At 43.6% G+C, this 14,478-nt stretch overlaps 1 protein-coding gene across 11 annotated transcripts in view; it reads left to right on the forward strand.

The window, feature by feature from the left end:
- atp11a (ATPase phospholipid transporting 11A) overlaps nt 1-14,478 on the forward strand; it is a 49,809-nt gene that overhangs the window by 24,885 nt on the left and 10,446 nt on the right. For all 11 annotated transcript variants that reach the window (XR_003742513.1, XR_003742511.1, XR_003742512.1 and 8 more), the window contains exons 3-24: nt 84-173; nt 315-395; nt 481-588; nt 1,659-1,787; nt 2,192-2,295; nt 2,411-2,461; nt 2,699-2,763; nt 3,646-3,727; nt 4,445-4,595; nt 4,681-4,878; nt 5,002-5,175; nt 6,797-6,963; nt 7,286-7,357; nt 7,712-7,785; nt 8,273-8,376; nt 9,741-9,922; nt 10,903-11,154; nt 11,571-11,745; nt 12,020-12,122; nt 12,268-12,413; nt 12,714-12,773; nt 13,285-13,412. Coding sequence is in view for 8 of the 11 variants with exons in the window: in XM_028954142.1 (XP_028809975.1) it covers nt 84-173; nt 315-395; nt 481-588; nt 1,659-1,787; nt 2,192-2,295; nt 2,411-2,461; nt 2,699-2,763; nt 3,646-3,727; nt 4,445-4,595; nt 4,681-4,878; nt 5,002-5,175; nt 6,797-6,963; nt 7,286-7,357; nt 7,712-7,785; nt 8,273-8,376; nt 9,741-9,922; nt 10,903-11,154; nt 11,571-11,745; nt 12,020-12,122; nt 12,268-12,413; nt 12,714-12,773; nt 13,285-13,412 (2,696 nt within the window). In the remaining 3 variants the exon portion in view is untranslated. The remainder of the gene's footprint in view (nt 1-83; nt 174-314; nt 396-480; nt 589-1,658; nt 1,788-2,191; nt 2,296-2,410; nt 2,462-2,698; nt 2,764-3,645; nt 3,728-4,444; nt 4,596-4,680; nt 4,879-5,001; nt 5,176-6,796; nt 6,964-7,285; nt 7,358-7,711; nt 7,786-8,272; nt 8,377-9,740; nt 9,923-10,902; nt 11,155-11,570; nt 11,746-12,019; nt 12,123-12,267; nt 12,414-12,713; nt 12,774-13,284; nt 13,413-14,478) is intronic.

Raw genomic sequence — 14,478 nt, forward strand, 5'->3', positions numbered from 1 at the left:
CTCCACCAGACGGTTCTCTGACAAAAATATGACGTTTGACATATGAATAAGACATTTTGTCTTTTTTTTTTTTCTGTCCCCAGTACACCTTTTGGAACTTTGTACCAAAGAATTTGTTTGAACAGTTCAGGAGGATAGCAAACTTCTACTTCCTCATTATATTTTTAGTGCAGGTGAGCGCCGTGTCACCATTCTTCCTTCCCACCCTCACTCTTATTCAGTCGGGTAACTCCACTGGCGCGCCAGCAAAAGTCATACTCCTGGTAGGTAGAGTCTCACGAAGAAATGTCTTAATTCACTTTCTGTTTTTGCAGTTAATTATTGACACCCCCACCAGTCCCATCACCAGTGGTCTGCCGCTCTTCTTTGTCATCACTGTCACGGCAATCAAACAGGTACCCTGCTGATCTCCTATGGTTTGTAGACGGAATTGCTTTTGGTTTCCAAGCCATACGTTCCTTTCATTACTCCTTTTCTCAGGGCTACGAAGACTGGCTTCGGCACAAGGCAGACAACTCCATCAACCAGTGTCCTGTCCACATCATCCAGCACGGCAAGGTGGTGCGCAAACAGAGCCGCAAGCTTCGGGTGTGTGCGCACTCAAACATACTCATGCACACAAGACACCAGTGTATGCAACGGCCTCATCTGAAGTCCATCAGTAATGCACCGATGCAGTCGTGTCACTGCTGCGCTCTCGTCCTTTATTCTGACTCGTGTCAGAGTCGTTCAGAGGCAGACAAGTGCCCTGACCCGCCAGCCCCTTCACAGGACACTTATACACACCCACAAGACACACTAATCTTCATACCATACATAACGCGTTGGTGCAGTCGTGTTGCTGCAGTGTTACTGGCGCATTTCGCCTCTGTTCGCGAGCGCACACGTTGTCCGAGCCTCTGAGGCAGCTCCTGCTGAACTGCAGTTACAGCTCACAGCATGGGCGGTGGCCTCGTAGCCTGCAGAGAGGCACAATTAACCATGATTTGGCAGTTTTACTACCCATTTTTATATATAGTTCCACTCTATGAAATATCCATTCTATACCTGTGGCAACATTAATCAGTAAAAATTCCGGTCATCGCCATTTGCTTTTCAGATAAGAGGTTTCTGAACCTGAATTTCACACCTCTGAGTTTGTATAGTTAATCATTTTCTCTCGGTATTTCATAACTGCACACATATTTACTGCAACACAGCAAGTGTCTCAACTTCCTGATTCTTTGTGGAAGGGACAACATATTGCAGTGCAGCCCCTCTGTGGCCTTTGTAGTAGAAGCTGAAATCGGATGACTGTGTGTTTTTTTTCGTATGCACTAGTGTGTGCGGGTGAAGGATTTTCTGATGTTAATCTAGTCGTCTTTTATAATCTGTTATGTAACACAGATTCTGAATGGAATACAGTATAACACTGATTTATTAATCTTTGTGCCACATGTTTTGTGTTAGTTTCAAGCATATGTTTAGTATTTTGTGGTGGCCATTTTGTGGTATATATGTGTGAACATTTGTGAATTTAAGATGTAAATGTCAGTATGCCGTTCTCTTGATATAGAAATAGCAAAACATCTTCATTTATTAGCATTCTCAGTCCCCAGTGTCATCACGTGAGCGCTTTCTCTGCTGACCTTCTGACATCTTGTGACTTGTGGTGCCAGGTGGGGGACGTTGTGCGAGTGAAGGAGGACGAGACATTTCCATGTGACCTCATCTTGCTGTCCAGCAGTCGCGATGACGGCACCTGCTTCGTCACCACCGCCAGTTTGGACGGGGAGTCCAGTCACAAGGTTAAGGAATTCATGGTTGTGGTTGTGTATTCCAAATGTTTGGTATTCTTGGAATTTTATCCTCAGGGGGAGAAACAGTAGTTTCAGTGTCTGTGGCATTTTATTTCAACACTATTATATAATTCAGTGTGTTTTTCACTGGCTGTGTGTATATGTGCCTTTGTATGTTAAATTGAGTGTGTGTGTGCACTTTCTTTGCCTGAGTGCATCTGTATTGACGTGTGTTACCTGTGCCTTTTGTGAACGTATGTTTGTAGTATGTCTGTGTCCTTGAGTTTGTGTGTGTGTGCATGTCTGGATGCACACATCTGGATGTCTGTGTCCTTGTGCATCGTGTGAATGTGGTCATGAGACATTTTTCCCTCCACCAATTTTGACACTCCTCTCTCTTGTTTCTCACAAAGACCTATTATGCAGTGCAGGACACTAAGGCCTTTAACACAGAAGAGGAGGTGGACACTCTGCATGCTACTATTGAATGTGAACAACCGCAGCCGGACCTCTACAAGTGAGCCACAGTGCAAAACCCCTCTGTGCACACACACACACACACACACACACACACTTTGCAGAACTGCAGAGCAAGGCTTTAATGCGGCACTGTTTGTTTTCTCTGCTCATAGATTTGTGGGACGCATCAATATATATTTGGACCGGGATGAGCCAATTGCGAGGTAAATCGATAGGAGGGAAGTTTACTCCTAATTAACCAGAATGTGGTCCAAAATACAGGCACAGTTTATTGCCTTAACTTGCTCAGCACTGTGAAAATGTTGTATTTGAATTTTATTATTGAATTCAGCATTGTTCAGAATTTGCTTTGAAATATTGCCTTCTGGCAACTGCACACTTATTACGGCAGCATACTGTAATGAAAGTCACAGTAATTATGATATTTTTACACTCATCAGACCTCTGGGATCCGAAAACCTGCTTCTCCGGGGGGCTACGCTAAAGAACACGGAATGCATATACGGTAATGAGCACTCCAAAACACAAAAGCCCCCTTCTGTCTGTATGCTGCATTATGTCACAGCTCGGTCGGGAGAGGAGGGGACAGGGAAGCGGCTGAAGGATTGTAATAGGAGGGAGCCGTAGGCAGGATTCGATCTTGTTAAAACCCAGCGTGCACAACACCCCCCCCAACCGTCACACTGTAATTAAAGCCGGTGGTGGGGTCCATGTGACAGTAGTGGGGGTGTTAATTGCTGTCATCCATAGAGGGGCCTGATGTCTGTGTGGATTTCTGTGGTGGGTGGTGCAGTGTGGCATGAGAAAAGGCTGCTGGGATGAGAGTGGAGGGCTCCATTAGGCACAGCGGGGGGCATCCCTCCTGCTCCTTTGCCTTTTCAGTTCCCTTGTCTAATTTTTTTTTTATCTTTTTCAGTTTTTCAGGCAAAATTCTTGAAAATGTCTATGGGAAAAGAGGGGGGTGGGAATATGAAGAATCAAGAAAACCCGTGAACAATATAGCTTTTGTCCTGGGATGCAATTTTCTCTTTTTTTATATTAAATTAATAGCATCATGTGATTTAATAATGACAGTGGACACTATTTATGAACTGGAGCTAAGCATAGGGATGGTCCGCTAGTGTAAGGCCAGCAGTATTTACATTCATTTTTTTGATCTTTAATGATTTTTTTATAAACTGAGTTTAAAATAAGAGAGCCTGATGATTGAGGGCTCCGCTGGATCCTACTTTCTCATTCTGAAAGCACATGTCACATGCACAACTGTCATTAAATAGTATGTTTCTTTAAATCCTGTAAATTCTAAGCCTTTGACCTTATACCAGCTCCATGCTTTGTGCATTGAAAATGGTGCCCAATCATAAAACATCATGATTTCTTCCCACAGCTGTGGCCATCTACACGGGCATGGAGACCAAAATGGCACTGAACTACCAGTCCAAGTCCCAGAAGCGTTCTGCAGTTGAAAAGTAAGAAGCCTCTTAAAAACCCAGCCTCGTTGAACTATTCTGCAGTGGCCGTTGGTTTTCTTTTTTTCTGCTTTGTAAATGCATGTACCAGGCTTGTTTTGCTGAGGTGACGACTCTTGTTGCCATTGATTGGCATGCAATGGATCCAGTTTCTCTATTTGTAACTCCCTGTAGACAGTCAATAATGTCTGCGTTGGGTCTATGTGAATGGGCCTTCCTTAATGCTCGTCAGCGGTGTTTCAGAATTTACAACAGAAACACAGAGGCAGGTCTATCCAGACAAGTCAAAAATATTTTGTCTTGACACTTAAAAAATTAGTCTGAAATAGAAGTATTAGTCTTATATATATAAATATATATAAGACATACTCTGTTTCACTGCAAATGTTTACTTAAAAGACTTTACTTTTCTGTCTATACAGTTCTTATCTAGAGTTAGACAAAGCTCTAGATAAGAGCTTTGAATTGAGGAGGATCTTAGGGGCAAAATGAGGTAGGGAGCATTTAATAAAATCTGTATAAATCATCTACTTATTATGTCATGTTTAGAGTTAGCAACAATGGCTGGTGGCTTCCACTGTTGGCCCTATGTTTCTTGTTTACCATTATCACAAATTCAGCCCATGTGTTAGACATGCAGAGATGGTAGGTTTTTATGGCTTTATACCTGTCATGGTTACCACCGCTGATCAGAGCTTTCTCTTCTGCCCCCTACAGGTCAATGAATGCCTACTTGATTGTTTACCTCTGCATCCTGATCAGCAAAGCTCTCATTAACACAGTTCTGAAGTACGTGTGGCAGGCTGACCCTAATCGGGATGAGCCATGGTACAACGAGAAAACAGAGACTGAAAGGCAAAGGCACATTGTGAGTACATACCTCCACCCACAATGCACCTGGACTTAGCTTAGTTCTGATTGGCATCTGTTTTTGATTATGCTCCTTTTTGCAGCTTATTAGAGCATTCACAGACTTCCTGGCCTTCATGGTCCTCTTCAACTACATCATCCCTGTTTCCATGTATGTGACTGTGGAAATGCAGAAGTTTCTGGGCTCGTATTTCATCACGTGGGATGATGAGATGTTTGATGAGGAGCTTGGGGAAGGTGCACTGGTCAACACGTCTGACCTCAATGAGGAACTTGGACAGGTATGCAAAACCAAGCCAATCTCCCGCCAGTCAAATGGTTTTTAACACCTTTTCTTCAAATAAAAGTAACAAGTAAAGTGTCTGAAACTGGAATCTTGTTTAAATTGGTGTGATCTTCTCTAGGTTGAATATGTTTTCACGGACAAGACGGGAACCTTGACTGAAAACAACATGGAGTTTATCGAGTGCTGCGTCGATGGGCACGTGTACGTTCCCCATGCCATTTGCAACGGGCAGATCATGCCAGGGGCAGCAAGTATGGACATGATTGATTCATCGCCTGGCCCAGGAGGAAGGGTATGATACAAAAGGACTTCCACTGTTTTTTCCAGTTCTGATCCTGGATGCCCTCCAACTAGGAAGTTTTCTCTCCAAACGGCTTGTAATGAATGTGGCAGGTTGTAAGCATTCTGAATTGGAATTCAAATCTTCAATAATACATCAAGACATTATTGAAGTAGAGAAGCTGTGGACAAATCCAGTATTTTCAGCTCCATTTCCTGATTAGTGTGTGCATGAGATGCAGAAAGACATGACCTGAAGTGGGTCAAAATATCAACTTGATCTCAGTTTGTGGGGTGTAGGATTGCGTTGGCTAATTGAAATGGTTACTTAGGCGGCCTGGAATGTCTTCTGGCCACCGAGATATAAAGTGATATAGGACAGACAGCCCTTTAAGTGTGTGTGGGTTGCTGTTGGATGCTAGCAGAGCAGCTGTGCAGAAGCAGGTGTTACAGTCACTGTTACTGTTACTGTCGTCCAGAATGACGTTTTGGGACCGAGGTGTGACTCTGCTGTGTTTTTGTGTACACCTTCTCTTCCATGCTCCAGATTTTCCAAAAACAGGTTTGTTTGTGAATGTGTTGCCATGTGTCTGTGGCTACTGTTGTCACGGTGGTCAGACATGGCATGGGAGAAGGTCATTTACTCACGACGTCACGAGACAGGGGATTTAACACAAAAAACATCACCAAACAACCACTTGACGGTGAACGGGGCAGCTTCATACAGGCAGACGCAGGTGAAAACACTCAGGAATCAAGATAACACAGGACAAACACGAAACTCCGGTCCAAACCCCGGATCCAGAGTAGCCCTTTTCATACCGGATTCTGACAACTGTGCTTAAAACAAAAATTGGTGAAGTATGGTAATTTACAAAGTTGAGAATGACGATTCCTCAGGATGTGAGAAAGCAGTTTGATGGGAAGAGTAGAGTGCAGGTTGTGAAGTGGACTGCTAGAATGGTCGAGTCCAACACGAGCTCCCCTTGAAGCAGAAAGAGAAAAGAAGAGAAACTAAACCCAGTTCTCCAGGGGGACTGTCCCCATAACTACTGATTGTAAGGCACTCTACATTACATTAAGCGTCTGCTAAAATGTAATATAAGTCAAAAAAGCAGACGCTTTTACGTAATGTAGAGTGCCTTACAATCAGTAGTTACGGGGACAGTCCCCCTGGAGGCACTCAGGGTTAAGGGACACAATGGTAGTAAGTGGGGTTTAAAACCTGTGACTTTCTGGTCTTCTGGTTCGCAGACAAGTGTCTTGCCCACTAAACTACCACCACCATTCAACACATATTTTTTGATTTATGGAAAAAAAGCCTCCCTATCCAGTAGTAAGGTTGGGTTTGCATGTTTTTTATTTTAAGGTAAATTGTCCAGGAATTTGGATTTTCCCTGATAGTTTGTAGTGCCAACTTTGAAGCAAACACATAATACTCAACAACACAATACCAACGAAAGGAGTTCTGAAATCATGTGGCTGAAATCAATCACACAGGGGTGGTTTGGGGTTTGTTCCTTATTCCTCTTCTTTTCAGCTAAAGTTCATGATGACTAACAACAATGATTCTATAGCACATGTCACCTTGTGTGGCTCTTGTGTCTGATCCTGCGCTTTCTTTGCCTCTGCAGGAACACGAGGAGCTGTTTTTCCGGGCACTATGTTTGTGCCACACAGTTCAGGTGAAAGAGGAGGAGACGGTGGACGGCATCAAACGTGGCATCCACCAGGGCAAGGCCACCTCTGTCTACATATCTTCCTCCCCAGACGAGGTGGCTCTGGTGGAGGGCATGAAAAGGTGAACCTCAGACGCACTTAATCACAATCACAGTTTAATGTAGTACTCATCATAATGGCAGACCTTACTTTGATGAAGACATTAATAATGCAACATTTTAAGCATTATGCACAAATTAATGAGGCTAGATAGAAGCGGTTCCAGAAATAGCTCCTCCTCCACTTATCGCTGTCCCTGTCTCACTATAATTGTGAGTAGCCAGTCTTCATAGTGTGTTCTTTGGCCAGCTTTTTGCCTATTCGCATTTCTGGGCACTCTTATTTAGTCTGTGCACTAATGACAAGGTCACTCCCATTTAGGATTTCTTGTCATCTTGTTGCAGGCTGGGTTTCACCTACCTGAGGTTAAAAGACAGTCACATGGAGATCCAGAACCGGGACGATGAGATTGAGAGGTGAGGCAATTGGTGCGCTCAGAAATCATTTCCAAGTGATAGGAAGTTATTGTTATGCCTGTTAATGCATTTGATGCTCTTAATCAATTATCCATTACTGTTCACTGTCATAAACATACCAGCACAACTCAGACAAGGGCGGACATGTAGACATCTGTCTGGTCCAGATCTGGTGTTGAGGGAGTGCTGTAGGCAGGGTTGACTTGTGTCGGTGTGTGTGTGTTTTGGCGGGCTCTGTCCACCGCCTGCTGTTTATGGTGTGTATGAATCAGACATTGTGGGCGGAGTTACCTGTGGCTATAGACTGAGGTACTGCCCTTATAAACAAATTTGTCATCCTGTGTGACTCGCCAGGTTCGAGCTGCTGGAGGTGCTGAACTTTGACTCTGTGAGGAGGAGAATGAGCGTTATTGTGAAGTCCAGCACAGGTTGGTAACAAAGCCACACCCCTAACGCAAGCATAGCAATGGAACATCTGGACAACTTTGCACTCTTATGTACTGTTACATCGTTCTTCATACCGTTAGTGGAGAATTAGAACACTAATTTCCATTTGTTTGATATTACAGATCTATTACACTCTGTAGATCCACAATTATACCCACTTTCTTTATGGAGTCACAGGTGTGAGTTTAGCAACATCTGGACGAAAGGAAATATCGTCATTAGTAACTTGTTTGGGTGTGAGACTGAGAAAGAGCGAGAGGGTGTGTGTAGGTGAGCATGGGAGTGGATGTCGGGGGGGGGGGCACACAAACATATTTCTGCAAGTAGGTTAGCAAGCAGATGGCATACTAATGACTGCAGTGATACACATTTCAGATGTTCCTGGCACTGGGCTGATGCTAATGAGCCGGTAATGATGGCTGGCTCCGGCGTGACCTCTGTGTGTCACGCATTTTGTCTTTCCCTTAGGGGAGTACTACCTGTTCTGCAAAGGTGCAGACTCCGCCGTCTTCCCCCGAGTCATCTCTGGCAAGGTGGAGCAAGTGCGAGCGCGTGTGGAGCACAATGCTGTGGTATGTACACATTGTGCCACTTCTCAGAACTCCCAACTCTTTACGTGTGCTCGCGGCAAATGTGAACATGGGCATTTTTAATAATTCGGGTTCAAATCCCGAAGGACCAAGGTGCCACTGAGGTCCCCTAGAGCAAAGTATTGTCCCCACACACTACTCCCCTGCCCACTGCTCAGGAAATGGTCCAGAGGACACATGTCTTTCTAAAACAATCACTTTCACTTCATAAATAACATTTTTCACTATGTGTGTCTTTTTGTTACTGCTGATTTTTAAAATGTAATTTATCATTGATACTGACACTATCATCTCAATATCTTATCATCTAAGATTGACCTTCAGCTGCATGTTAGCTATTGGAATGGATTATGTTTTGACTACTTCTACATTTCTGGCATATGCATGACTGTATCAAGTCGTGTGTTATGTCTGGCTACTGGGTGATAAGGCCTGTGGCTGACCCTGAACAGAATGCTCTTTACAGGTCCAGCTGCTCCCATGCCCCTGGTCTCAGTTCTAATACAGGCCGACTGACCCAGTCGCTACATGTTGACAGATCTAGGGCAGGCTGGTTGCCAAGGGTGACTGGAATTCTGACTCTTCTGCAGTTGCCATGGCTGACCCATGTCTTTTGCTGCCTTAGAGAACGCGTCTCCTAGGCAATGGTGACATGAAACAGAGTTGGCAGGTGTTTGTTCCTGTGAGGAAAATTGTCAAGCCACAACAGACACCTACAGGATTGACCAGCAGGATGTTAATGAGAGAAAAATATCTACACTGGTCCTGTCATGGCAGTTTTTTTTACCCCACTTCCCTGGAACCATTATATGAAACCATTAATAGTAGTTCTTTAATTCAGTTATAACTTTGCTAAGTATAAACAGGGTTCCTTCGGTCATTGAAAACCTGGAACGTTGATTTTCCAGGCCTTGAAAAGTTTTGGAACAAGAAATAAACATATAAAGTTCTGGAAATATCATTGAAATCTGATTGAGACATGAATGTATACCGATGTACGAAGTTTCCATAAGACTGCGCCAGAAACGCTGTTCTACATTTACAGCTAACGTTTAAAAACTAGCACAGGTCTGTAGTATCTTTGCTGACGTATCTTTGCCGTCACGTGCGACTTGCACGAACTTGGAGGAAGATACACTTTCATTTAAGTTTAGCTTTTCAGGGTTTTCATAAGTTACGTGATTACATTGATTACGTTGGCAGGAAGTAGCCAGGGGTCAAATGTCATCATGCTCGAGGACTGTTCTGGCCTCTTTTTAAAAAGTAACAGCCTGACCTCTTTAAATGAAAAGATAGGTTGGAAATGAGTTTGATATGGCCATCGACTCTCTTGCTCCTCGGTTCAGGAGGGCTTGCGGACACTGTGCGTGGCCTACAAGAAGCTGAGTCCGGCTGAGTATGAGGAGGTCTGTCATCAGCTGAGCAGCGCGAAACTTGCCCTGCAGGACCGCGAGAAGAAGCTGGCTGAGGCCTACGACAGTATCGAGAGGGACTTCATCCTACTAGGTGCCACAGCGGTGGAGGACAGGTATGTTTTTTTTCTTTCATTCAAAAGACAATTTTCATATTTTTCATAATAGCACCACAAGAGCTCTTGAAGAGTTATATATATCAGCAATTCAGACAGAGTGGTGGCCTAGTGGGTAAGGAAGAGGAGCCGTAATTGGAATCAAATCCTGAACCGCCGTCCCCACACACTGCTCCCCAGGCCCCATTCATGATGCAGGGATAAATGCACACATGAATGAGTTTTTAACTGGCCCCAGTTTACAAATATGTACAGCTATTCAAGACCTAACATTGATATGAATGAGCAAATGCTTCTTCAGAAGAGTCCATTCACGAGAGGCACAGGTGGGATTTGAACCGATGGTCCCAGATATTCGGTAGCCCCTTTCATGTTTCTGAAGCATTCAGCTAAACACATCCCAGAACTCATTATTTGTGGTTTCCTCATGAGTCTGATTCATCTTTGTTCAGAGGTGGAGGCATGGGGGGATTGAGTGCACCTCCATCCACCACCCAGACCGTAGACTCTTTGCTGTAGGAGACATTTGGGCATTTGCTGGATATGAATTAGTCCAATTATAAAGCTGATGTCACCGTGATGCTCCGGCACACTTAAACCCACCAGCTCTGTGCGACTCAAGTGTGGTGATGAATCACGCCGCAGCATACACTGCTTCACACATACGAGGATCATTAGACCGGGTGCAGACAAGCTGCAGCAGTGGTTGTACATCCAATGTCCTGGTGATATTTGAAGTCGCGATCTTCCTGCAGGGCTGACCAAAGACATGCAGTACTAATCTGATATTTTTTCACTTTCTGTTTGATCCAGAAACAATATAATTGGATTTGGCCCTGTTTACAGTGCATATTGTCATGTGTCATATATTAACCATTAGAGTCAATCAAGACAGTAATAATAATAAAACTATTTTGAGGTATTTTCTTAATCACTTTATCTAAAGGTTAAAAATAACTGACCTTTGACCTCATCCACAGACTTCAGGACAAGGCAGCTGACACCATCGAGTCACTGCACAAGGCGGGGATGAAGGTATGGGTGCTCACGGGGGATAAGATGGAAACGGCTGCAGCAACCTGTTATGCCAGCAAGCTGTTCCGGAGGAACACGCAGATCCTGGAGTTGACCACGAAACGCACGGAAGAGCAGAACCTCCACGATGTCCTGTTTGACCTCAGCAGAACTGTCCTGAGACAGCATGGAAGCATGACACGAGAAACTCTGTCTGGGTATGCATATACACACACACACACACACACACACACACACACACACACACACACACACACACACACACACATACATACATACATACATACATACATAAGATAAGATGATTCTAAGATAAGATAAGATGATTTCACAAGTGGGACTAATTTACATTTTCATGGCAGAAAGATGACAGTACAAGATAACAGCAGCAAAAAATAAATAGCATAGAGAATATGTCGACTGTATAATATAAAAAGTTCTATATACAAATAAAAACCAGTTGATGTGAGTTTTAAAAATATCAGTATATAATGTCTGTTTACATAGAATATGTACTAGTACTGGTTATAGTACTGGTACTAGTATTGATTATATGCACAGACTGTATTCTCAGAGAAAATATCTGTTTTTTTATTTGCATGTTTTATTGCAGCCTGTCAAATGAATACCACGATTATGGGCTGATCATTGACGGGGCGACCCTGTCGGCGGTCCTGAAGCCATCTCAGGAGGGCAGTGGGGGCAATTATAAAGAGATCTTCTTGGAGATTTGCAGGAACTGCAGCGCCGTGCTCTGCTGTCGCATGGCCCCACTTCAAAAAGCACAGGTCTGACAACACTTCCTGAGCTGGAAGCTTGATAACTTGCCATTAGATTGCTTAAAGGGATTGAGTTAGTGACTTAATAGCGATTTTTTTTCTACCCATGACTTTGTAGGGGTGGTCTCTTCTATCTTATAATCAGATAATATATGCTATGTACACAATAAATACATGAAAGGAGATTACAATAAACTTGAAGGCATTGATTTGGACTTTTTCACTCTCTTTTTCATGCATACTCATGCTATGTGTATGACATTGATTCTTTCTGCCTTTCCAGATTGTAAAGCTAATCAAGGCATCAAAAGAGCACCCCATCACGTTAGCCATTGGGGATGGGGCCAATGATGTGAGCATGATCCTGGAGGCACATGTGGGCATTGGTAAGTCTAACCCTGAATATGACACCAGCATTGGCTAGATAAACCCAATTTAAGCAAAATGTGGTCTCTGTGAAGTTGTGCGAAGTAGATATAAAAGACCCTGAACAGATCTGCATGAATCTTTTTTTTTTTTTTTTTGCTGCAGGCATTATGGGTAAAGAGGGCCGACAGGCAGCACGGAATAGCGACTACGCCATCCCAAAGTTCAAGCATCTTAAAAAGATGCTACTCGTTCACGGCCATTACTACTACATCAGAATCTCGGAGCTGGTGCAGTACTTTTTCTACAAGGTGAGTGTGTTTCCACTGCAAGCACAGAAAGAGAACAGCGTGCCCTCACCAAGAGCACGTTGCACCAGAGGAGCCTATTCACGGATCGTAAATCATTGGCAGTGTTGCATCTGCCTGCTTTCTTCAACGCAGTTCTCCTGGGGCACGAGAGCAAAGCTATTATTGTCCCGTACGAGCGCTCGCGGTGCTAATTATAGTGTCCTCCTTTCCCAGGAGAGAAGGTGCAGCACTTCGATAAGTAAACAGCTAAATCAGTGCTTTTTCAACCCATTTTTTTAATATTCCCTTTTCCTCTTTCAGAACGTCTGCTTCATCTTCCCCCAGTTTCTGTACCAGTTCTTCTGTGGCTTCTCACAGCAGGTAAGGGGCATTTTCACCAAGCTAAAAAGGGCAAAAATATGGGACTGGTTATGACCATTATTTTTTAAATAGACATGTTTATTTTGTTACGGCATTCATATATTACAGGAAACTAATACTGTAATTGAAGAAAAATAAACACCCAATGTTATCATATATTTCCCAATTTTTTCATAAATCACCAATTTATCAAGTGTTAAAATAGGCTTTAGTGACTTTCTTTGTTTTTCTGCAATAAAAAACGCAATATTTCAATACTGGTATCCAGCGGGCCATTACTAAGGAGGTATCACAACATACTGTTGTATTGATTTTCTTTTGGGTCCCACGCCTACTGTACCCATACTGTTAACATCTTTAAGTTAGTGATGTGAACGGGGGGGTTGCCAGCACTGTCCAGGCTCAGCAGGTGTCTAAAAGTCACCCACATAGGCATGCGGGTACATCCCTGCTGGCTCAGTTAATCAGTTATGAAGAAAGGTCTCTGTTTATCTCTCTTTGTCCCTTTCAGCCGCTGTATGACACAGCATATCTCACCCTCTACAACATCAGTTTCACCTCCCTGCCCATCCTGCTCTACAGCCTGATGGAGCAACACATCAACATGGACATTCTCAAGAGAGACCCGTCCCTTTACAGGTGAGAGGAGTGGTCCGGGGCCTCTCTTTTTTTTTTTTTTTTTTTTTTGGTTTATGGAGAGGGAAGAAGTGATGGATCTTTGGTTTCATGCGGCTGTTTATTTTGGACTGCACCCCCACCCCAACCTTCCATCCGCAAGCTGGATATAAATCCCTGTCCAAATACCAAGCTATTAATAAGTCTCTGACCTCCTTTTTGGAGAAGGTATTGTTGGACAGACACCTCCCTTGCCCAGCACCCCATGATGTCTGGCTAGCCAATCCCAACAGTACACAGATGGTGAACTGAAACTCATTTTGAAGACCCCACATCGCTCTGGTGAAAATAAGGTCACATCCAAGTAATGAGAATGTTGTGTCTACAGCCCGTTTGCAAATCATTTGTTTTGTCTGGAAAAACTCATTAATTTGTGCTGGGAATTGTCTGTTTCACAGTGAGCAGACCCTTAATGATGTAAGCAGGGCTTTTTCCTGAGACTCATAATCATTCAGAGAGCACTTTCTTACTCCTCCAGAGACATGCGGCGCAACTGCATAAACCTCTGTGGTCACTGTCCTGAAAACATCATTTCTGTATGAAACAGGGGTTTCTACATAGATCTTGTGAGACATTGTAATTTTATTTAATTTACATTTACAGCATTTATCAGACGCCCTTATCCAGAGCGACTTACAATGAGTAGTTACAGGGACAGTCCCCCCTGGAGACACTTAGGGTTATTGCTCAGGGACACAATGGTAGTAAGTGGGATTCGAACCTGGATCTTCTGGATCATAGGCAAATGTGTTACCCACTAGGCTACTACCACCCTATTTCCATCAGGGGCAAGGTCTAAAGTGCAGATTACTTGCACTGATACTATGTTTTTGCTTTTCCATAATTCAAAAAGACTATTGCCTTGCGCTGGTGAGAGACCACTGGGCGTTAACATTAGATCAGCCTCAATGTTTTTTTATATTGTTCGATTGTTGGTTAATTCAGTGAATATTGAAACCACCCAGACATTTTCAGTGTTGGGGAAGGTTTTGCCCAGGATGGTAGTAGCCTAGTGGGTAACACACTCACC

The sequence above is a fragment of the Denticeps clupeoides genome, chromosome 15 (genome assembly GCF_900700375.1).
Source record: "Denticeps clupeoides chromosome 15, fDenClu1.1, whole genome shotgun sequence".
Taxonomy (NCBI): domain Eukaryota; kingdom Metazoa; phylum Chordata; class Actinopteri; order Clupeiformes; family Denticipitidae; genus Denticeps; species Denticeps clupeoides.